We start from the raw sequence: 22,447 nt of genomic DNA, 5'->3' as shown, positions 1-22,447 counted from the left end.
ACCAAACCATCTCACTGCTATCTCCAGATGAGCATAAGGGCTCGGAAGAATCTCGCCGTCTTCACCACCTTAACGTCGGCAGACTCCTAGTCAGATACTTGGAAAGGTTGGAATCCATACGAAAGATGGACCACCTATTCGTCCTTCACAGCGGGAGGAAACCAGGGGAAGCAGCCTTGCGGGCAACCATAGCCCGCTGGATCAAAGAAGTAATCAAGGCGGCCTACGTAGAGGCAGGCAAGCCTCCACCGCTACAAGTCAATGCCCATTCTACTAGAGCCCAGGCAGTGTCCTGGGTGGAAACCAAGATGCTGTCACCCACTGAGATGTTGGGCGGCGACATGGTCCTCCATTCACCTCTTCTCTAGGTTCAACCGCCTGGATGTTGAAGCTTGGGAGGACAGCATTCGCAAGGGCAGTTCTAAGTGGGCCATGGGCAGTCTCCCACCCGGTTCGGGAGTAGCTTTTGAACATCCCATTGGTCCTGAGTCCATCTGCTACACCATAGGAAATGGAGAAATTACTTACCTGATAATTTTGTTTTCCTTAGTGTAGACAGATGGACTCAGTATCCCACCCATGGCTGCCGCAATACATGAAAACCTCAGGTGACAATTCCAGAGAGCAAGACAAGCACGAGTAAGCCACACTTCCCTTCAGCTAGGACACCCATAGTTACCGGTCATGGTCGTTTCTCAGTTGAGGGCACTGGCTGTCTCCAGCTATAGTCCACGTCAACCAGTTCAAGTTGATCACATTTCTCAAGTTATTAAAGTTAAACAAAGTTAACCAAGTTAATCAAATTATCCACACACACATATATCCACAATTGCTTTGCGAGGAGAATACTGAAGAGCAGAGCTTCCTGCAGGGGTATATGTACTGGTGCTGATGTCAGATTGTGAAATCTGACTCTGTCTCCAACTGCTATCAGGAGCACACTATACCCATTGGTCCTGAGTCCATCTGTCTACACTAAGGAAAACGAAATTATCAGGTAAGTAATTTCTCCAATAATTTTACAAGTATCCACTTGTTATGAAATTTACAATGTAGTATGCAATAAAGTACATATGTTATAAATTATAATCAATGAAGGAAAAACCAATAAATCTACATATGTATAAAATAAAGGAAATATAAAAGGAGAGCTGGAGAAATAGAGCGTTACCTAATCACAATAAACAAAATAATCTCAGGAAAATAGGCCTTTTGAACAGAGACCACACCAATTACTTCAAACCAGACCATCCTTGGAAAAGCTTTAGATGTGAGAATCCAAGAATGCTCTCAAATGGGATGGCTCATAATACACATACTCTTGCTGCTGGTATTTAAACAACATTTCCAAGGAAAACGTAACTGAAATACTCCTATTTGCAAGGCCTTAGCTCTCATTGATAAGAACATTTTCCTTATGACCTGGGTAACTTTAAATCGGGATAGCACCAGACTTTATAACCATGAAACAAAGCTTGTCTATTCCTGAAAAAAATACTTAAACACAGTATTTTTATCCATTAGAAAGGCGAAAGAGACTAATAAGGGTCTCCTTGAAATAACTAATACTTGCGAGGTCTCTAGTAAGGCAGAAATGTCCAATGGTACCGCTGGTTCCTCAGGATTTGTTTCAGCATATGGCTAGTAATAAGCTTTATTTATTACTGGTGCTATATTTTCAGGTAGTTTTAATACCTGTCACATATGATTTAAAGTTCCAACGGGGAAATATTTTCAATTACAGGAAAGTTCATAAAACACAAATTAACTCTCAAACTGTTCTCTATATTTTCAAGCCTTCTGTTGGTAATTTTTTCCCCTTGTAAGATAGTATTTTGAACTTTTTCCATCTCTTTTAACTGACTTTCCATTTCTCCTATCTTATTTTGAACTTCAACCTCTTTAGCATTTATAGTAACTTGATTTTTTGTCTCTTGTACAACTCCAGTTAAAGCAATTATAGATTTCTCTAGCGACTGTAAAGCCATCCATATAGTGGCTAAAGTTATATTCTCACTATGAGGCATTCCTTTCCTCTCTCACCTCCTATTTCCAATGAAGTGCCAGCCACCGTCTCCAAGCCTGTGGCTCCTAGCATTTCAGCTGAATCCAGCCTCTCTCCTTCACTCCTCATAGTAGGCTGGATCTCAGCCCTTAGCTCTGCGGTGGTTTGTTCCAACGTTGTTATCCTCTGCAGGGCCACCTCTTCCCTTCCTCAGGTTCCACCCGTTGGGACTATGGCCTCCCAACTTCCTCGTTCCCCTTCAGGACATGGTGGTGCCGGCCTGTCTGGACTTCTGGGGTCAGAAGGGAGGGCACATGCTCAGCTGTTCTCCCCTCAGCGACCAGCTCTCCCGGCATCTGCTGTGGCACTGCCACAAAGAAAAGCCCCTGTACGAGGTTGGCTGTCATCCTTCGGAGTGGAGGTAAGGTCCACTCCTCTCAACCTCGCCTTTCTCTTAGTGTGTGGCATGGTGTAAGAAGAAATCAATAGAGAACCAGAAATTTTCACGGAGCTCCTCATGGCACATCCGTTCATTCGGCCATCTTGCCAACCCTTCAAAAATTTATTCTAGTAGTTCTCAAATTTGATTACTGAGATCCCCAAACAAATCTGGTTTGTAGGATAGTTACAAGAAATATTACATAAGAACATAAGAACTTGCCAAGCTGGGTCAGACCAAGGGTCTATCAAGCCCAGCATCCTGTTTCCAACAGAGGCCAAACCAGGCCACAAGAACCTGGCAATTACCGCAATTAACCAAACACTAAAGATCCCATGCTACTGATGCAATTAATAGCAGTGGCTATTCCCTACGTAAACTTGATTAATAGCCGTTAATGGACTTCTCCTCCAAGAACTTATCCAAACCTTTTTTGAACCCAGCTACACTAACTGCACTAACCACATCCTCTGGCAACAAATTCCAGAGCTTTATTATGCATTGAGTGAAAAAGAATTTTCTCCCATTAGTCTTAAATGTGCTACTTGCTAACTTCATGGAATGCCCCCTAGTCCTTCTATTATTTGAAAGTGTAAATAACCGATTCACATCTACTAGTTCAAGACCTCTCATGATCTTAAAGACCTCTATCATATCCCCCCTCAGCCATCTCTTCTCCAAGCTGAACAGCCCTAACCTCTTCAGCCTTTCCTCATAGGGGAGCTGTTCCATCCCCTTTATTATTTTGGTTGCCCTTCTCTGTAACTTCTCCATCGCAACTATATCTTTGAGTTGCGGCGACCAGAATTGTACACAGTATTCAAGGTGCGGTCTCACCTAAAAAAAAAAAAAAAAAAAGGAAACCTGTGTAGGGTCCTTTAGAACAGTTGCTCTGTTCTGTTGTGACTCATTCCTTCCCCCCATTAAAACATGCATGCAGATGTCTGCATGTGCGGTTCAGGGTAATCTGCTGCCTGGGGCAAGAGATGGTGTTCCCTTTAGGGGTGGAATGGTGCAGATCAAATCCTAGAGAAAGCACTTGGAGTTTTGCTGAGCTGGAGTCCCTTGGAGTTTGGCCCTTTCAGTAACTTGACATGCTGGAGAAGTGGGGAAGCAGGGGTCAAGGTTACCAGAGAAGTGGCAGACAGTGATAACTTGTGCTAGGTAACCCTACCATATCTATGAAAACCCTACCCACCTCCCTCTCATCTTTCCTGAGCATCTGTCCCCTGGGTAAGCGGGAGATAGGTGAATGGTGGGGGGGATGTGTGTGCCGGTGGTGCTCTCTCTCCCACTCACACCTTCTCTCCAATACAGCATTGTACATCCTCTCTCCACTCATGGTCCTCTCCACACCCAATTGTTATGCATTTATAATAACAGATTTTACTTGAAAAAGAACAAATTATAGTCTTCTGAGGTGAAAATATCACTTAATATGTATGTTATATTTACATGAACTGCTGTGGTGCCAATCAGAAAATCCTGCCAAAAAATACACTTGGTATGCGTATGGTATTAGGCCTGTTGAAACACGTTTGGTGTGGGCATGGCCCTCAAAGCCATGAGTAAACATAATTTTAATTAAAATATAACAAACCTCCAAAACCAAAATAGCACTAATTGCTAGCACTCAAATAGTAACAACTTTACCTGTGAAAAGGCAAAACTGCCAGTCCTTAAAACACTAATATACATCCTATTAAGTAAACAGAACAAGCCAGCATGCTGTAGATTCCTACACAGAAGATATATGCTAGCAAAATACCTCACTTCTGTCACACATGCAGGACAGACAGATCCTTACCAAATACAGAATAAAGAGGTCATAAATTATAAATAGAAATGTGCAGACAAAAACTGAACTGAAAAACAGAAGCCAGACTCCTTATGCAATGCAACAATGGAAAAACAAACATTACCATTCCTCATAAAACATCAAACAAAAAAAATGAAGAAATCTAAAACATCAATCATAATTTTAAAACATACTAATAAGAATAAATATTTCAAAACAGCTGACAGTTGGAACATCCAATAATTTTTTCTAAATTTCTCAAAAAAACAATAAAATATTTCAAAACAGCAGACACCCCAAAACCCCCAAAATTAAAATTAATAAGAAAACACCACTTTTCATACCTGGGATGACTTGATTTCCAGTCACCCTGAAATTGTCATGAATTAGTGTGGGGGTGGGTGATGGGGTGGCTCCCAAATATTTTCCTCATTCTTGTAAACACACTTAACATACACTTTCATTCACTCATACTGTCATGTACTGGCTGCTAGGTGGCTCCCCTGCCAGCAGGTGCCCTCAGTGGGCCACACTTAATCCTGCTGTAGCATCCACCTTAAAGGCTGCATGTTGCAGCAAGGCCAGCCCCATAAAACCCTTTCTCATTCTTAGCTCGGAGCATCATTGAGTCACCTTGGCTCTTTCCTCTGGCTAGCCTTGCACTTAATTGTGCTTCCAGTGTAGCTTGTTAGAGACCACTTTGCTTTGCCTTGTCCATGTGTGGCCTGTTAGGCCTTCTTGCCTTGTTATCTTCCTGTTTGTCTATTTTCCTGTAGATCTCCTGATCACCTGTGCCTTGTTCGTGACCTGTCTGGGCCTCCCAGTGGGCCCTCATTGTCTGTGTATTCCTTGCCCTTCTATCTAGGGTCTTCTGGTGACTTATCCTGTCTCTGTGTTCCTTGTCTTGCCCATGCTTCTGGGTGGCCTATCTAGCCTGTCTGTACCCTGCCTTTCACCCCCATTCTAGTTTTGCCCTTGGTCTGCCAGTGTATGCCTGTCTCTACCCTGCCTTGTTTCCCTGTCCTGTTTTACCTTGGTCTTCCAGTCAGTCTTCCTAGAACTGATTATTTGTTGCTGACCCAGACTTTCTTCTGCCCTTGTTGTGCTGTATCTCCACCTGCCTAGACCCTTTCCTGGACATGACTATGCCTGAACCAAGCCTGCCCTGACCATGACCTGCCTTGTTCCTGTCACAAGTCCTGCCAGCCTCCAGAATCAGTGGGCCCAACCCAAGAGGAAGGTTGCTGGACAGGCAGCCACCTTAGAGTCCTGTATTGCTCCTGTTCGGGGATTACCTTTTACAGGCCTATGCAGCCCTGACACATACATACTTACTCACGTTCTCTTTCTCTTTTTCCCGCAGCCATGGTAAGTTGGGTCCGCGGTGGTCTTGCTGAGTTGCTCCCTCTATCTTTGGCCACCTGTGGATTGAGTTCTGACTGTGGCCCTGCTGGGGCCTTTCCTTGCTTTGAGTTCTTCAGTCACTGGCAGAATGAGCTCCACTGGGGACCCCAAGCCTGCCCCTCTCTTCAGCTGCAGCAGGGGCATTTTGGGGGACACTCACTGCTCCTCAAACATTTGCTGCCAGAGGTGATGCCTCATCCTGCTCAATGATAGAACGTCCCCTCGGTGTCTAAATGAACAAATAGTAACTATCTTGAAGCAGCAGTTTAACATAGCCAGGCATTTTCTTTGTCATTTGTTAAACATCATTGTCATTTCTTGATAGCTTTATCAATCGGAAACGAATATGTTATAAATGTGTAACAATTATATGATATGCGGATAACGTTTAGAACATAAAACACTCTAATGCTATTGGGCATTGTTCATGATATGACTTACCACTGTCACACTATACAACATATAATTACATATATACAAGGTAGTTATTAGTGGAATGTGAATTCATGTTGGGGATGCTAGTTAAGTATATAAACAATTGAAAACATAAGCTATTGATAGTATTGTGCTTAAAAACATGGCAAGCACAAGAATAGGGATGGAAGTTAAAGTAAGAGACCAATCAGGAATGCATTTCAATGAAAAGCTGATAGATAATAAGATTGTTACATTAAATAAATCAAATGTATCAGAATGTATAGTTTTGCTTCTAATTCAGATCTTATTTGAATATTTTAAATAAAATGTTTTTTCTTTCTTTTGGTTTTAATTAGTTTTAAGAGTAGTATTGTTGTTTGATAGCACCTTCTATGTAGTCATTACTGATAGTCCGGATCTAGCTAGGTCCATGTACTGATCACTGTTAGAACTTGGACTAGTTGACTCTGATAGTATATGGTCCTGCATTAGACTGGTGTACAGTGTAAACAACTGGAGTGATATTTTCACAAAAGAATTAAAATGAGGGGCCATGGCCACAAGATTAACACATTTTATAACAGCAATTTAAGTACAGAATTGTCACTGATTAAAAAAAAAAAAAAACAAAACTGCCTATGAGGAGAATAGGAACAAAACTAGAAAAATTTGTGTTTTTGGTTATACAGTAACCATGAGAAACAACTTATAGTGGAGACATGAATGAATACTTGGTACAAGAACAGTGGTATTTAAATTTTATGGTATGTCCAAGTCAAATTTATTTAAAAGGGCAGCTTCCATTGGCAGTGAATATGATTTAATTCTGGAATCATGCACAGTTAATCAATTGTTTTGTTTTATCTTGACCTTGAAAAATCAATATTAAGATACGTCCATTTGTAATGAATACTTTATTGGAGTGTATTGAGTGGTTTCCAGTTTTTATTTTTCCACACTCATAGCATACTCGACTCTGGGTTCACTTTGGTGTGGTATACCAAATTTTATGTAATATAGCAACACGAACAGTCCTCGCCCACGCACTACTTACTGTACCTCCTCAACATATCCTCACCCTCTACACATATTACATCAATTACACCCTATCTACTTATAAACACCCCACTTACCCCAACAGAGGCCCATACTACTATCCTCTCCCCCATCCAATCCCCTTCCCAGAAGTAAATTGCAAGACATGCCTGCCCATAGAAACTATAACACATACATGCAGGTCATGGAGATTTAAAATAGCCAAGCAATTCTAGATATTCTCTCCCCCCTCCCCCCCCTCATTTGCAGTTTATTTTGCCTGTTTTTAGTTTTGGCTTTTTATTTTTCCTTTCCTTTGCTCTCCTCGCTCCTTCCAGGTATAATCCCCATCTTTTCATATTTCTTGCTCTCCATTAAGTACTCTCTCCTCCTTCCCTTCCCTCTGTTCTGGTATCACTCTTCCAAGCACTTTCTCTCCTCCTTTCCTCATATTGCACCTAGTTTTAGGGACCACACAGGTGACAGCAGCAGCTTCTCACACCATTCTAAACCTTGCTGCCCCCCCCCCCCTTGCAGTCTAACATCAGTGGCAGTAGTGGCTTTGTAGGCCTCTCCCAGACCATTGCCAGTTTAAATAGCACCCCAGTCAGCTGCAGGGAAGGAAGACCCATTTCTATGATGCAGCTGTGCTGAAGATTAATGCCACCTCTGCAGCATGCCCATCTTGTCCATGCATCCAGATGGCACCGCCCCCTTTCACCATCCTGACATTAGCAGACCCCTCTCCTTTCCCCTGACGCTGGTGGTGACTCCTAAATCTGACCCTGACACAATATTCTTCCCTATGCTGGCACAATATCTTTCCTCCCACCTCTCTGGCGCAATCATCTGCTCCTCTCCCTTAATTCCCGCATTTCAGCAGGCATGAGCAACAAGAGTCTTACTTTTTATCTTCTGCCAGTTTTTCCTCTGTCTGAAATGCATGGGGGTAATAGTCTTGTAAGACCTGTTGGCTTCTCGGTCCCAATTGCAGTGGGAAGCCAATATAAGTGACAGAGGCAACAGGTAAGAAGCAATGCATGCAGACCTTTCCTGCCAGTGGGAGGAGATTGTGCAAGGGGGCATGAGGAGAATGTAAAGAGACTTTGCCATGGGTGGTGGTGCTCTGGGCCATCCCCCTCCTCTGTGCTGGTTACTTAGCCCTGCCCCCTCTCTGCTGGCAACAATTTTTATACACCTATGCTTCTGCCACAGCACATGGTGTGAATTTGTTTTATTGATGGAACAAAAAAAAGTTGACAGGCCATGTGTTTTCAGCTTGAAAAAGCACCTTTCTGCCTTCACTTGAATGCAACATTTTCTGAGCGCAGAACTTCCTGCCAATGTGTTTTGCAAGCAAAAAAGTGTGCCTTCCTAAATGGGAGTACTGCTTAGTGCCGCTGCATGGAAATCCCATGCAAATAAGGGCATTAAGCAGTACTCCCTGATGCAAAGAGACTGCTTTTGGCCAGCACATCTTTTTTAGTGCGGGGAAAACTTAACTACTATGGGTCAGATCTGGAGTAAAGTTTCCAGCGCTACTTTAAAACTTACCCAGAGTAAGTTCCGTCAGCCACCGCCACTAAATGGCCTGTCAAGGAATGCCACTCTGCTCCTTCCTGAGTTAAAATGTTCGGTCTGTCCTGATTGCACCTTTTAAATTTAGGCAACTTTTTTTTTCTTTTTTCTAAAACTCCCACGCATTTGTTGTATAGCATTAGCTTACTGCATTGGGCGTTAAAAATGTTTTAAGCTGAGTGTTAAAATCGTGTGCTGAAGTCAAGCGCACAGTTTTAACTCTCCACTACCTGCATCGGCCTGTGTACTTAAATTCCACTCACTGTTCTGGATAAAGGACACTGCCTGGCCTTTTATAAGAATGTATTAGTATGTTTTGAAATGATACTTAATATATTTTCTTTTCTAATGTTTTCAGCTTTTCGTTGTGGCCTCCAATTTCTTGGCAACATGGCTGCAGAAACAGAGGATTCCGGAATAGCATTTGGAAGTGTACTTTTCCAGATTTTTTCTTGTAAGCATTTACATGCATATTTCCTAACTTTGACTCCTTGTGGTTTACTAATTTTTGGACTTGATATTTCTACTACTTCTAGCACCACAATCCTTTTCTTGAAAAAGAAATTTGAAAGGATAAGCTAGTTGAAACATGACTATAGGAATGTTTTCAAATGTCTGAATGCTATCTGTTTATACACAAACATTGATAATTCTTAAAATTTGTTCAAAACATTTATTTTAAAAGCATATGCAAGTTACCCTGATTCAGTATATACATTTTCCAGATTTGACATTTTTTAATCTCTCAGAAATATACTGTTTCTCCCAGACATGACAGAAAAATGAGCCCAGCATAGAATTTGGTCTATTATATCTTTCTACTGTTTATTAGAGCATGCCTGTTTTTTTTTTTTAATCTTTTTTATATAGATTAGTGCTATATAGGTATCCACTAGAAATTTGACTTGAGTTTTATAAGATTTCTTTAGTATATGCCTTCCACTCAGCCTCGATTGAAGAATTGATTTCAGTGTTAAGATTCATCTGTTGGAGGAAGAAATGCAAATACTGTTACTTATGCCTGTTATAGCATACTATTTTCTGTAGTCACTCATTTTCTTTTTCCTTAAGAGTATGAATAATGGGTCTGTGATGTTTATAGGATCCCTATACCTAATGAACAAAGAAACTTGAGACTGAATACATGAAGAGGAGAGATCATAGTCTCAAGCCAGTGCAAGGATTTCCCCTGCCTTTGAGACTGGCCACATGCTTATTACCCTTTCAGATCTTGAAATCAACAATTGAAAGAGAATTTGCCAATCTGTTTTCACCTAGTATAACCAGGTTTGCACCTTTTTTAAATAAGACACACATTGTGGCACTATGCAAGTAAGAGTAATTTAGAGCCAAAGAAAGCCTCTCATGCTCAAGACCCACAGTAGTAAGTGAGGTTTCCTTCATTAGATCACAGAATGTTGAGGCAGTGAATATAGAGGAGAGGGTGTATAATACCAATATCTAACCATCTAGTAACAGCGCCAACTCATAAAATATTTCATGGCATATAGAAGATTAGCAGAAAAAGGAACATTGGAGCACCTAGTCTGCCCATTTGTACCTGCCTGCACTGTTGTCGCAGGTATTCTTGATTTGTGGTGGTGGTTTGTCCCTTTGCCACTAAGGTGTCTGTCGTAAGCATGCTTGAATTCTGACACTGTTGTGCATCTTATAAACTCTGTTGGAAGTCTGTTCCAGGTGTCCACTACATTCTCAGTGAAAATTATTCTCTCACATTCCTTTAAAACTTCCCTCTCTTTAGCTTCACATGATTATCCTTTTCCTTGAACTTTTTTCCTATGGTAAATTTATTTATTTGTTTATTTATAGAATTTTATATACCGACATTCATCGATGATATCACATCGGTTTACAGTGTAACAAAGAATAAAACATACGCTTGGAGAGCGTTTGACATAGAACAGACGTGGGTAAATTAAACATCGAACTGGTAAATGTGGATGGGGAAGATTAATTACAGGGATTAAATGAATAAAACTGTAAAATTATATACATTATAAACAGTTGAAAGGACTGTGAAATTATATAAGTTACTGGAGCTAAGGTGGATTCAGAAAGGGATAATGGGAAAGGCAAAAGATAAATGTTGAATACATTCCCTGTTGAAACCTGTTTGATATTTGAATGTTTGTTTCTTATCTCCCCTTTCTCTTCATCTTTAGTTCCCTTAGTCTGTCTATGGATTACAGAGTAGTCCGTGCACGGTTTTGATGGCTATCCTCTGTATTTACTTTGTCAATGTCCTTTTGGAAATGCCTAGTCTCCAGAACTGAAAATTTCAGCTTATTGAAACTAATATTTTCAAGTATAAATAGTACATTCCTCTTCAACCAGTCAGACCACTCCGGAAGGTGGGTTATGCATGCCAAACCAGGAGATGGCGATAGAGATCAGGCCTTGCTGATCTCGTTCCTTATACCTCTCAACCTATCAGCATTCCTCTGTTTCCAGCAGATGGTGGAAAAAGCTTCCTGTGCTGGAAGCGAAGGTCTGGTTAAGCCAGGGTGAACAGAAGAATTCTGGTGCACAGCTCCTGAGGTGACTCCCCTCTCTCAGTTGAGCGTGGCCCTAAACAGGAGAGGATGTCTGTGTAATTGACAGCTCCTGAGGTGATAGCTTCAGGCCCCTCCCTCAGTGGAGCACTGCTGGAGAGCTACCGGTGTAAGTACTTTGGTTCCTTCTCCTAGGACAAGCAGGATGGTAGTCCTCACACATGGGGGTGACATTAGATGGAGCCTGGTACGGAAAACTATTAAAGTTTCTAGAACTTTGACTGGCACACTGAGCATGCCACTATCTGCGTGGGGTTCCCCTTCAGTTTTTCTGCGGTGCTCTTGCTTCGTGGTTGTGGAGCTCTGCTCTGTCATCCAAAGTTTCATCTAGTTTTTTTCACTCGCATTTGCGCCAGGGTTCCTCTTCCCTAGTGCCCCGAGTCAGTAGAGCGACGCAGTAAGTTTTTTTTTTTTTTTTTTGCTTGCTTTTTTGTGGTCGGTTCTGGGGGTTTGTGCTGCCTTGCACCGACCACTTACTGGCCTGAAGCATGACTTCCTTCGGCTTTTGTCCTGTTCTCCAGTGAGCATGGGCCATGCCTCTGATCGCATGCTTTGTATTCTTTGCCTGTACGTCTTGGAAAGAAAATTCTTTATAACTTGGATTTAATTGATACTTGAAATGTGCCCCATGAAGTTAGCATGGGGCACCTTTAAAACTAATCTGAGAGAGTTCTTTTTTACTCAACGCAAATTAACTCTGGAATTTGTTGCAAGAAGATGTGGTAGTGCAGTTAGTATAGCTGTTGTTTAAAAAGGATTGGATAAGTTCTTGGAGGAGGAAGTCCCTTACCTGCTATAAGTTCACTTAGAGAATAACCACTGCCATTAGCAATGGTAACATGGGAAATAGACTTAGTTTTGTGGTACTTGCCAGGTTCTTATGGCCTGGATTGGCCACTGTTGGAAACAGGATGCTGGGCTTGTTGGACCCTTGGTCTGACCCAGTGTTACCTCGCGACGCGGAGAGCCCCAGCATCCATGCCTCCCTGCCGATGTCTTCTGGCAGCAATGCGATCAGACGCGACCCGAAGCAAACTCCGCCCACCACGGCGCGTCTTACTGCAAACCGGAAGTTCCCGCGTTTGCGCGGGAACTTCAACTATTTAAAGAACTGAGCCCAGCACAATCTCGCCTCAGCTACAGGCTTGCTTGTGCTGGTTCTCCTGTGGGAATCTATTTGCCTTTGTTCTGACCTGGAGTGTTTCCCTGGACTTCTCTGTTTGCTGCCTGCCCTCATACTGGATTGGACCTGGACTTCCCTGTTTGCTGCCTGCCTTGATACCAGACTGGACCTGGACTTCTGTTTGCTGCCTGCCCTGATACCGGATTGGATTTGGACTGTCTGTTTGCTGTCTGTCTCCTGACTGTTCGGGGACTAGAAAGACGTCGCTCGCTAACCACGCTACCTTGGTCTACCATTCTCTGAAGGTAAGGACACAGTCTACTGTGGATTCACATCCAAAATCATAACAGATAGCTGAGGCCATGGATCCTGTAGACCTCTCAGCCCTACAAGCCATTCCTGGGTTAGCGATGCGTATTCAGCAACAGCAAGGAGCCCTAAAGCAAGTTACGGGGGTATTGGAAAGGTTAGTGGCTCGAATGGATGCTCTCTCGGTGGCTGCTGCAGCAAACCCAGTTCCCTCAGTGCCCGCTCCTCCTATACGAGTGCAACCTCCACCACGTTTCAATGGAAATCCTCAGCAATGTCGTGGCTTCCTAAATCAATGCCGGGTGCACTTTTCCCTCCAAGCCGCATCATTTCCGACAGATCGAACCAAGGTCACGTTTATCCTGTCCCTGTTGGAAAGACCAGCATTAGCTTGGGCTTCTCCATTTTTTGGAGAGAGAGGATCCTTTAATGGACAATCTAGAACTATTCCTGAAGGATTTCTGCTTGATATTAGATGAGCCGGGTCGCACAACTTCGGCAGCCTCTGATCTATTACAAATCAGTCAAGGGTCTCGATCAGTAGGGGAATATGCCGTGCAGTTTCGAACCTTAGCAGCCGAATTACGCTGGGGCAATGACAGCCTTACTGCCATCTTCCGACAAGGTCTTTCTGAAGCCATTAAGGATGAACTTGCGGGTCGAGAAATCCCAGAATCCTTAGAGGACTTAATCCGCCTGGCTATTCGACTTGATCTCCGATTTCAAGAAATATCTCTGGAACAGGCTATCACCAGACGACCCATTCAACTGGCACACTCCTTTCAGAGACCCTTCATGGCTCCCAAAACTCCAGAACCCCAAGTGTCCAGTGAGGAACCCATGCAGGTCGACCGCTGTCATTTAACTTCAGAAGAACGTCGGCGAAGAAGAATGAATAATCTTTGTTTATATTGTGCCGGCGCTGGACATTTCATAAATGTCGTAACAAGTCGGGAAACTTCCGGACCTAGGACTGGTAGGAGAGGCCTCCCTGGGTCATGCCATTTCCTCTCCACAAATACTGATCCCAGTCTCTATAGACCTCCATGGTAACATATTTCATCTGCAAGCCTTCCTGGACTCAGGAGCAGCCGGTAATTTCATCGAAAAAGAAATAATCCGCCAATATCAAATTCCCACTGAGTCGTTACCGGTTCCGCTCATGGTGTCATCCGTCTCTGGGCAACCGCTGACAAAGAAAATTTCTCAAATCACCAAACCAATTACTTTCAACACCGGAATCCTACATCAAGGGACTATTCAACTATATGTTCTTCCCTCCTCAGTAAATCAAGTGATCCTGGGATTACCATGGCTAAGATTCCACCAACCTCAAATCGATTGGGGTACCTTACAACTGACCAGATGGAGCATGCATTGCCATCAAAATTGCCTAAAACAGATCCGTCCTGTCATGCACACTGTCTCTTGTCAAATAACCACACCATCCGCATTACCCCAAGTATACGCGGAATTTACTGATGTTTTCAACAAAAAACAGGCAGAGGTCCTGCCACCTCACCGCACCTATGATTGTGGGATAGATTTATTACCAGACAAAGAACCTCCCAGGGGCAGGATCTATGCCCTATCAGAACCCGAATCCGAGGCTATGAAGCTGTGTACATTCAGGAGAACCTAGACAGGGGCTTCATCAGACACTCCTGCTCCCCGGCTGGTGCCGGATTCTTTTTTGTGAAAAAGAAGGATGGATCCTTACGACCCTGTATTGATTACAGAGGACTCAATAGCATCACCAAGAAAAATCGATACCCTATCCCACTTATCTCAGAACTCTTTGACCGTTTAAAAGGAGCACAGATATTTACCAAGCTCGATCTTCGGGGAGCATACAATTTAATCAGAATACGGGAGGGAGATGAATGGAAGACCGCGTTTAATATGCGAGACGGTCATTATGAATATTTGGTTATGCCAATGGGATATGCAATGCTCCAGCAATCTTTCAAAATATGTTAAATGACATTTTCAGGGACCTCCTTTACTCCCATGTCATCATATATCTTGATGATATATTAATTTTTTCCAAAAATTAAGTGCAACACCAAATTCACGTCAAACAGGTCCTCCAGCGTCTTCGGGAGAACAGGTTATATGTAAAATTGGAGAAATCTCTTTCATCAGCAACAGTTACCCTTTTTGGGGTATATTGTATCTTGGACAGATCTTCGCATGGACCCTGAGAAACTCAAAGCAATTCTGGACTGGGCTCAACCGGTAGGGCTCAAGGCTTTGCAACGATTTTTGGGATTTTCTAATTATCGCCAATTTTTTTCTGGATATTCTACCTTAGTAGCACTATTAACTGCTCTAACCAAGCGTGGAGCTTCGAATCGGGTTTGGCCTCCTGAGGCCATCCAAGCCTTTCAATCTCTGAAAAAAAGAATTTGTTAAAGACCCATGTTTACAACGTCCTGACCCAGAGAAACCATTCATTCTGGAGGTCGATGTGTCCACCTTAAGTGTTGGGGCTGTTCTCTTACAATCTTGTGAGTCCGGAGGGTTGTACACTTGTGCATATTTTTCCAAAACATTCTCCCCTGCAGAAAAGAACTATACTATCGGGAAATGAGAATTATTGGCCATCAAGAAGGCACTCGCGGAATGGCAACATCTTTTGGAAGGGGCCAAATTTACTATTACCATTTATACAGATCACAAGAACCTGGCTTATTTGTCTCATGCTCAGCACCTCAATCCTCGCCAAGCTCGCTGGGCGCTGTTTTTCAGTAGATTCGACTTCAAGCTACATTTTCAGCCTTCTGAAAAAAATATACGTGCCGATGCTTTATCTAGGAGTTTTCTTCCGGAGGACACCCCTGAACCGCCCCGACATATTATCGACCCAGCTCAAATAATACTGGCAGCCACCTTCCCTGTTCCTGTGGGCAAAACAGTAGTACCCAAACATTCCAGACTACGAGTATTAAGTTGGGCCCATGATTCAGTCTTTTCCGGACATCCTGGCAGACTCGGAACTATGAAGCTTATGTGCCGTCATTATTGGTGGCCATAGTGGGCAACTGATGTCCGACGATATGTTGAATCGTGTCCCATTTGTGCCTCCCAAAAGACACCTAGACAATGACCCAGTGGACTGTTACAACCTCTCCCGATTCCAGACCAACCATGGAAACACATCGCAACTGATTTTATTACGGATCTTCCTCCTTCTGAGGGCAATTCCGTCATTTGGGTCGTCATTGATCGCTTCTCTCGTATGGCACACTTCACCCCTTTGCCTGCCTTGCTGATTGTTTCTTAAACACATCTTTCGAATCCATGGTCTACCCTCTAGTATTGTATCTGACAGGGGAGTACAGTTTACGGCACGATATTGGAAAGAGCTCTGCAAGAAGTTTAAGATCTCAACTTTTCCTCCGCCTATCACCCTCAATCCAATGGGTTAACTGAACGGACTAATCAAACACTTAAACATTTTTACAATGTTATGTCAACCAGCGCCAGGACGATTGGGCATCTTTATTGCCCTGGGCAGAAATGTGTCATAATAATCATGTTACTCAAGCCTCTGGGTCCTCACCTTTCTTCCTGGTTTTTGGGAGACAGCCACGGATTCCGCTTCCCTTTCCTACCTCTTCTGCCTGTCCGGCAGTAGACAGAGTGGCTCAGTCCATAACTACCTTATGGGAGAAGACTCAAGTCCTATTACAACAAGCATCCAGTAGGATGAAGGATCAAGCTGATAAGAGGAGAAGGGAACCACCACTTAAATCTGGAGACTTGGTGTGGCTTAGCACACGAAACATCAAATTACGCACTCCTTCCCTAAAATTTGCACCTCTATTTATTGGACCCTTTCCGACTGAAAAACAAATAACTAGGGTATCCTTTAACTTTGACTACCCCCTACCTTGCACATTCATGATGTGTTTCACATCTCATTACCGAAACCAGCGATTCTATCTTGGCCCTCTAGGAAGTTTAAGCAGACAATCCCATCTGTCATACCAGATAATTCTCAATATGAGGTTAAGGAAATCCTGGACGTTCGAAGATCAAGGGGTACCTTACAATATTTAATCTCCTGGAAAGATTGTGGCCTGGAGGAAAATTCATGGGAACTGGTCCATAACATATAGGCCCCTCGCTTAATCCAGGAGTTTCATAAACGTTTTCCTTGGAAACCTCGCCCTCGGAACAAGAGAGAGGGTCTTTACGGGGGAGGTACTGTTACCTCGAGACACGCGGCGGTTCGGAGAGCCCCGGCGTCCATGCCTCCCTGCCGACGTCTTCCGGCAGCAACGCGATCTGACGCGACCCGAAGCAAGCTCCGCCCACCATGGCACGTCTTACTTCAAACCGGAAGTACCCGCGTTTGCGTGGGAACTTCAACTATTTAAAGAACTGAGCCCAGCACAATCTCGCCTCAGCTACAGGCTTGCTTGTGCTGGTGCTCCTGTGGGAATCTATTTGCCTTTGTTCTGACCTAGAGTGTTTCCCTGGACTTCTCTGTTTGCTGCCTGCCCTGATACCGGACTGGATTTGGACTGTCTGTTTGCTGTCTGTCTCCCGACTGTTCGGGGACTAGAGACGTCGCTCGCTAACAACGCTACCTTGGTCTACCATTCCCTGAAGGTAAGGCCACGGTCTACTGTGGATTCACATCCAAAATCATAACACCCAGCATGGCATTTTTTTATGTTCTTAATAAATTGCCCAATTTGGACTTAATTGATATTAATATCCAAGTTGGGCAATTTTCTTTATTAATATCAATTAAGTCCAAATTTTAAAGAATTTTCTTTCCAAGGCGTACGGTCTTGTTCCGTTTTTGTTTGCCTTCATCTTGTTGCAGGGGAAGGCAAACAGATCTACGTCTGGCATGCCCCAAAGTCAGAAGATCATATTCGTTACCGCTGGGTTCAGGGACCATTCATAGGCGGAAAAGCCCGACTGAGACAGACGCCACTACATTTTCTGTCCACGCCAGGTACACAGCTCGAAGTGGCACACCCTGAGAGTGGGCCACGACCAAATCTGAACTGCCTCCTGGAGGCCCCTTCCCCCCCGTCGTCATCCCCCACCCCTGTTTGTTGGTGTACCATAAGTGTATGAAAAATGGATCCTGTGTATGTGAGGGTGCTAGCATGTGTGAAGGAATTGAGTATGTGAGAGAAAATTGCCCAGTTAGGCAATTTTCTTAATATCAAGTCCAAGTTTTAAAGAATTTTCTTTCCAAGGCGTATGGTCTTGTCCCGTTTTTGTTTGCCTGTGGTTACACTTGACAGTCCTCCATTTTTGTTTGTTGGACAGTAAGGTGAAGTACTTTTGCTCCCACTATGGGGAGGATGGCAAACCAACCTCGGATGCCTTTGCCCGCCATTGTGGCAAGGGGCTTCCGTGTGCATATCTTCTGCTGGTGATGAGGATGCTCCTGAAACTGACAGGAGAGGGGAGCCATGATCCTCATAGCTCCCTATAGGCTGCAGCAAGTTTGGTTCCCACTTCTGCAGGACCTCTCTGCCCAGAACCCGATCAGTCTGGGAACCTCCCTGACCTTAGTCACACAGGATCAGGGCAGGCTGCGCCATTCCAATCTCAGAGCGTTGTCTCTAATGGCCTGGATGTTGAAAGGCTAGTTTTGCAGCCCCCTGGCATTGTCTGACAATGTATGTCGAGTTCTGGTTGCCTCCAGGAAGCCTTAAACTAGAAAGTCATACAGTCTGAAGTGGAGGAAGTTTGCTGTCTGGTGTGAGCAACATGGGATGGACCCATTTACCTGCTCCACCCTGAAGCTCTTGAATTACCTGTTACACCTGTCGGAAGTTGGGTTAAAGAGCAAATAAGAGTGCATATCAGTGCCATTGGGGCTTATCACGGGATGAATGGTATGTCCGTCTCAATACAACCCTTGGTTGGACGTCTCATGTGTGGTCTGCTTCAGTTGAAGCCCCCTCTGTGTCCTCTGCTTGTTTCCTAGAACCTTAATGTGATCTTGGCTCACCTCATGAAGGACCCCTTAGAGCCTGTCCGCACATGTGACCTAAAATATCTGACTTGGAAGGTCATATTCTTGGTTGTGGTCACCTCAGCACGTCTGATCAGTGAAATTCAAGCGTTGGTGATGTACCCACCTTATTCAAAGTTCTTCCATGATAGGGTAGTCCTCTGTACCCACCCTAAGTTCTTGCCTAAGGTGGTATCGGACTTCCATCTGAACCAGTCTGTCATCCTACCCACCTTCTTTCCCAGACCTCATTCACACTCAGGTGAATGGGCCTTACATACTCTGGATTGTAAGAGGGCCTTAAGGTTCTACCTTGAGAGGCCTTTGGTAGTCCACACAACTCTTCATCTCATTTGGTAAGAACAGAATGGGAGTTGCTGTAACCAAGCACACCCTGTCTGCCTGATAGCAGAAAGATGCAGTCTGCCTACGCGCAAGCAGGACTGCAGCTTGGGGGCCACGTTAAGGTTCACTCAGTCAGAGCCATGGCAACTTCAGTGGCCTACTTGAGAGCGGTCCCTATGACAGATCTGCAGAGCTGTGATGTGGAGTTCTCTTCACATGTTTGCCACTCACTATTGCCTAGACAGAGATGGCTGACAAGATAGTAGCTTCGGCCAATCTGTCCTCCAAAACCTTTTGCAGGTCTGAACCCAACTCTTCCTCCTACGGCCCTGTTTTTTGGGTTCAGGCTGTCTTCGTTACTCACATGACCTAGATTGTTGTACCCATTGGCACCTGTTTAGTGTCTGGTCCTCTGTGTTCGGAAACAGCCTGCACCTAGGTATTCACCCATGTGAGGACTACCATCCTGCTTGGCTTGGAGAAAGCAGAGTTGCTTACCTGTAATAGGTGTACTCCTAGGACATTTTGATGGTAGTCCTCAAGAAACCCACCCGCCACCCCACAGAGTTGGGTTTCATTTTAAGGTTTTTATTTTTGTAATTCTCTGTAATGAGACTGAAAGGGGACCCCACATGATTAGTGGCATGCTGGGCATGCTCAGTGTGCCAGTCAAAGTTCTAGAAACTTTGACAGAAGTTGTCTGTGCCAGGCTTCGTCTGATGTCACCCATGCGCGAGGACTAACATCCTGCTGTCCTAGGAGTACACCTATTAAAGGTAAGCAGCTCTGCTTTCTCTCTACTCCCCCCCTCCCCCTCTTCGGCTCTACTCTTTGATTTATGCTTGTGCTTTGTCCTTCAGTAGTGTACTCCAGGACCAAGGGGATTCCAAGGGGACTTAAAAAAAAAAAAAAAAAAAAAAAAAGTCCACTATTTCCCTCCCCTTCCTGCCTCCGTTGTTCTCAGGATCTGTTTGCCTCTTCCCCTTTAAAGTCTTGAACCTGTTTTCAGCTACAGCAGTAAAGTTAAAAAAAAACAAACAAAAAAAAACACACATACAGATGTTAAGAGGGAGAATCAAGATGGCTGCTCTGACTTGCTGCTCGTGAGATGCCCGACGGAGCCCAGTTTTTTACCTCCAAAATGCCCCACTCTGGCAAAAAGAGAAGAGCCAGAGAGCGGAGGTTTCCTTTACAATTGCTGCTGGTGGAGACTCGGTGACCCATGGACTTTCACTTCTGATGGGAAGGACTTCATCTGGGAGTGAGCTTGCTGGAGCAGAGCCGGCAAGCAGAGGAAGCTGGTTCGCTCCCTGAGCTGTCACTCTTTCCCTGGAGGAATGGCATGCCCCCTCCAACCCTGCTGATGCACACGCTTTGGGCCAGCCTGAGGGAGAGCTGACCGAGAGAGATCACGGAGATGCTGCTGTGCCGTCAGATTCGGCGTTTTTCCATACAGCGCCGGATCTGGATTCAGGAAAGGAGGGGGGGCTCCTTCTGCCAGCAGAGTAAGAAAGCAAGGAGAAGAGTTAATGTTATCACAGGTAGCTTGTCAGCCAGTTGAACTGATAAGACCTATTTCTATTTGGACACTTTATGGGACGCTATCCAAGCTTTAAACTCAAATGTATGCAAATGAGCCCATTTGCATACATTGTTTCTACACAATAAAGTTGTATAAGATCGGACATTTGGTTGCTTATTGTGTACTTTTGCTCTCACGGTATATTAAGCGCCTGTTGTATTAAGCATATATTGCTGCTGCATATTGTTAAGCGCCTGTTGTATTAAGCATATATTGCTGCTGCATATTGTTAAGCGCCTGTTGTATTAAGCGTATATTGCTGCCGCATATTATTGAGCGCCTGTTGTATTAAGCGCATTTTGCTGCCGCATATTATTGAGCGCCTGTTCTATTAAGCGCATATTGCTGCCGCATATTATTGAGCGCATATTGTATTGGGCGTATATTCCTCAGCGCTACATTCCCAAGCCGCGATGGAACAGAACGCCTCAGCGTCTTCAGCGGCAGCGCCTCCTGATTCCGGCATTAAAGCCCTCGGCCTCTGCTCAGCATGCCAGCTTAGAGCCACGCATAGCGAGGAGCCAGACTCCCTTTGTGCCCAATGTGAGGAGGCCGTGGGAGCCTCGGGCCAGGACCAGTCTCAACCAAGGTTTGCTGACAGTTCCCCAGGGGCCACCCCGGATCTAGCGGGCAGTCTCGAACACCCTGGAATCCCGGGGGACCTGGTACCCCGATGATTAGAGACCGCTTCCATTTCCTGGGTGGATCTCTTTAAGGGGATTCATGCCTTTGTACAGATGCAATCAGCTTCCCGTCCAGGCCCTGCTGCTGCGGCCACTGCTGTTGTTACTCCAACCGATCCTGCCCCTGGACCTTCGCGCCCTTATCATGGGCACCCGCCTCCGAGCAGTCCGGTTCAGGCGGACCCTGATATCTCGGAGGATGAGTCCGAACCCCTGGAGGAGGGGGAACTTCCCTCAGGGATTGAGCCATATCGAACCATGAGGCGGTTCTTCCCTAAGGAGGATCTCTCTGACCTGGTATCTCAGTGCCTGGCGGATTTGGCTATTACAGGTCCCAGCACTACGGTGCCCTCTACGCAGAACCCCCTGCTGGAAGGTCTTCGTCCTACAGCCCGCCATTTTCCTTTCTTGCAAGCAGCACAGCAACTGATAGATTTGGAATGGGCTGCACCAGCGGCCTCATTCAAAGGGAGTCGGGCCCTGACGGGCATGTACCCCCTGGAACCGGCAATCAAGGAGATGCTGGCATGCCCTCAGGTGGACGCCTTGGTTAGCGCTGTGGTCAAGCGCACTACCATTCCAGTTGAGGGGGGGGGGGGGCGGCCGGCCCTCAAGGAGCCTCATGACCGGCGACTGGACACCATTCTGAAACAGACCTTTGAGGTGGCAGTTCTATCTTTGCTGATCGCAACCTGCTGCACAGTGGTGACGCGCTCCTGTTTGTCACAGGTCAGGAACAATGCTCCAGCAACAGACATGGAGTCAGCTCTCTCGTTCCTCACGGATGCTGCATCAGACCTAGTCCGTACAACAGCCAAGGGGGTCTCATCCTCCGTAGCCGCCAGGAGGCAGCTCTGGATACGGAATTGGTCAGCCGATACTCCTTCGAAGACACACCTCACCAGAATGCCCTTTAGGGGTTCTTTCCTGTTCGGCAGCGACCTTGATAAACTGGCCAGCACATGGGGCGCCTCTCCAGTACCTCGACTGCTGGAAGATCGGTTCAGAAGGAACCAGCGCGCCTTTCCAAGGCCCTCCAGAGGTAGAAGCTCCCAGCGCTTCACTCCCTATAGGAGTCGCTACCAGGCACCTCTTCCTCAGGCCAGGAACCAGTCCTTTCGGACCAAGCAGCGCAAGAGGGGAGCCGGCTCGGGTTCAGGTCCC

At 45.0% G+C, this 22,447-nt stretch overlaps 1 protein-coding gene across 1 annotated transcript in view; it reads left to right on the top strand.

Annotated features, from left to right (window-relative positions):
• The window catches only part of ATXN10 (ataxin 10), a 434,387-nt gene that overhangs the window by 178,857 nt on the left and 233,083 nt on the right, over window positions 1-22,447 (top strand). The window contains 2 exon segments of the mRNA XM_029600055.1: window positions 9,035-9,088; window positions 9,091-9,130. Coding sequence (XP_029455915.1) covers window positions 9,035-9,088; window positions 9,091-9,130 — 94 coding nt within the window.

Source organism: Rhinatrema bivittatum, chromosome 4, assembly GCF_901001135.1.
Source record: "Rhinatrema bivittatum chromosome 4, aRhiBiv1.1, whole genome shotgun sequence".
In the NCBI taxonomy this organism is placed as follows: Eukaryota; Metazoa; Chordata; class Amphibia; order Gymnophiona; family Rhinatrematidae; genus Rhinatrema; species Rhinatrema bivittatum.
The sequence above is the reverse complement of the archived record's forward strand: the minus strand, read 5'-3'. Positions and strand labels throughout refer to the sequence as shown.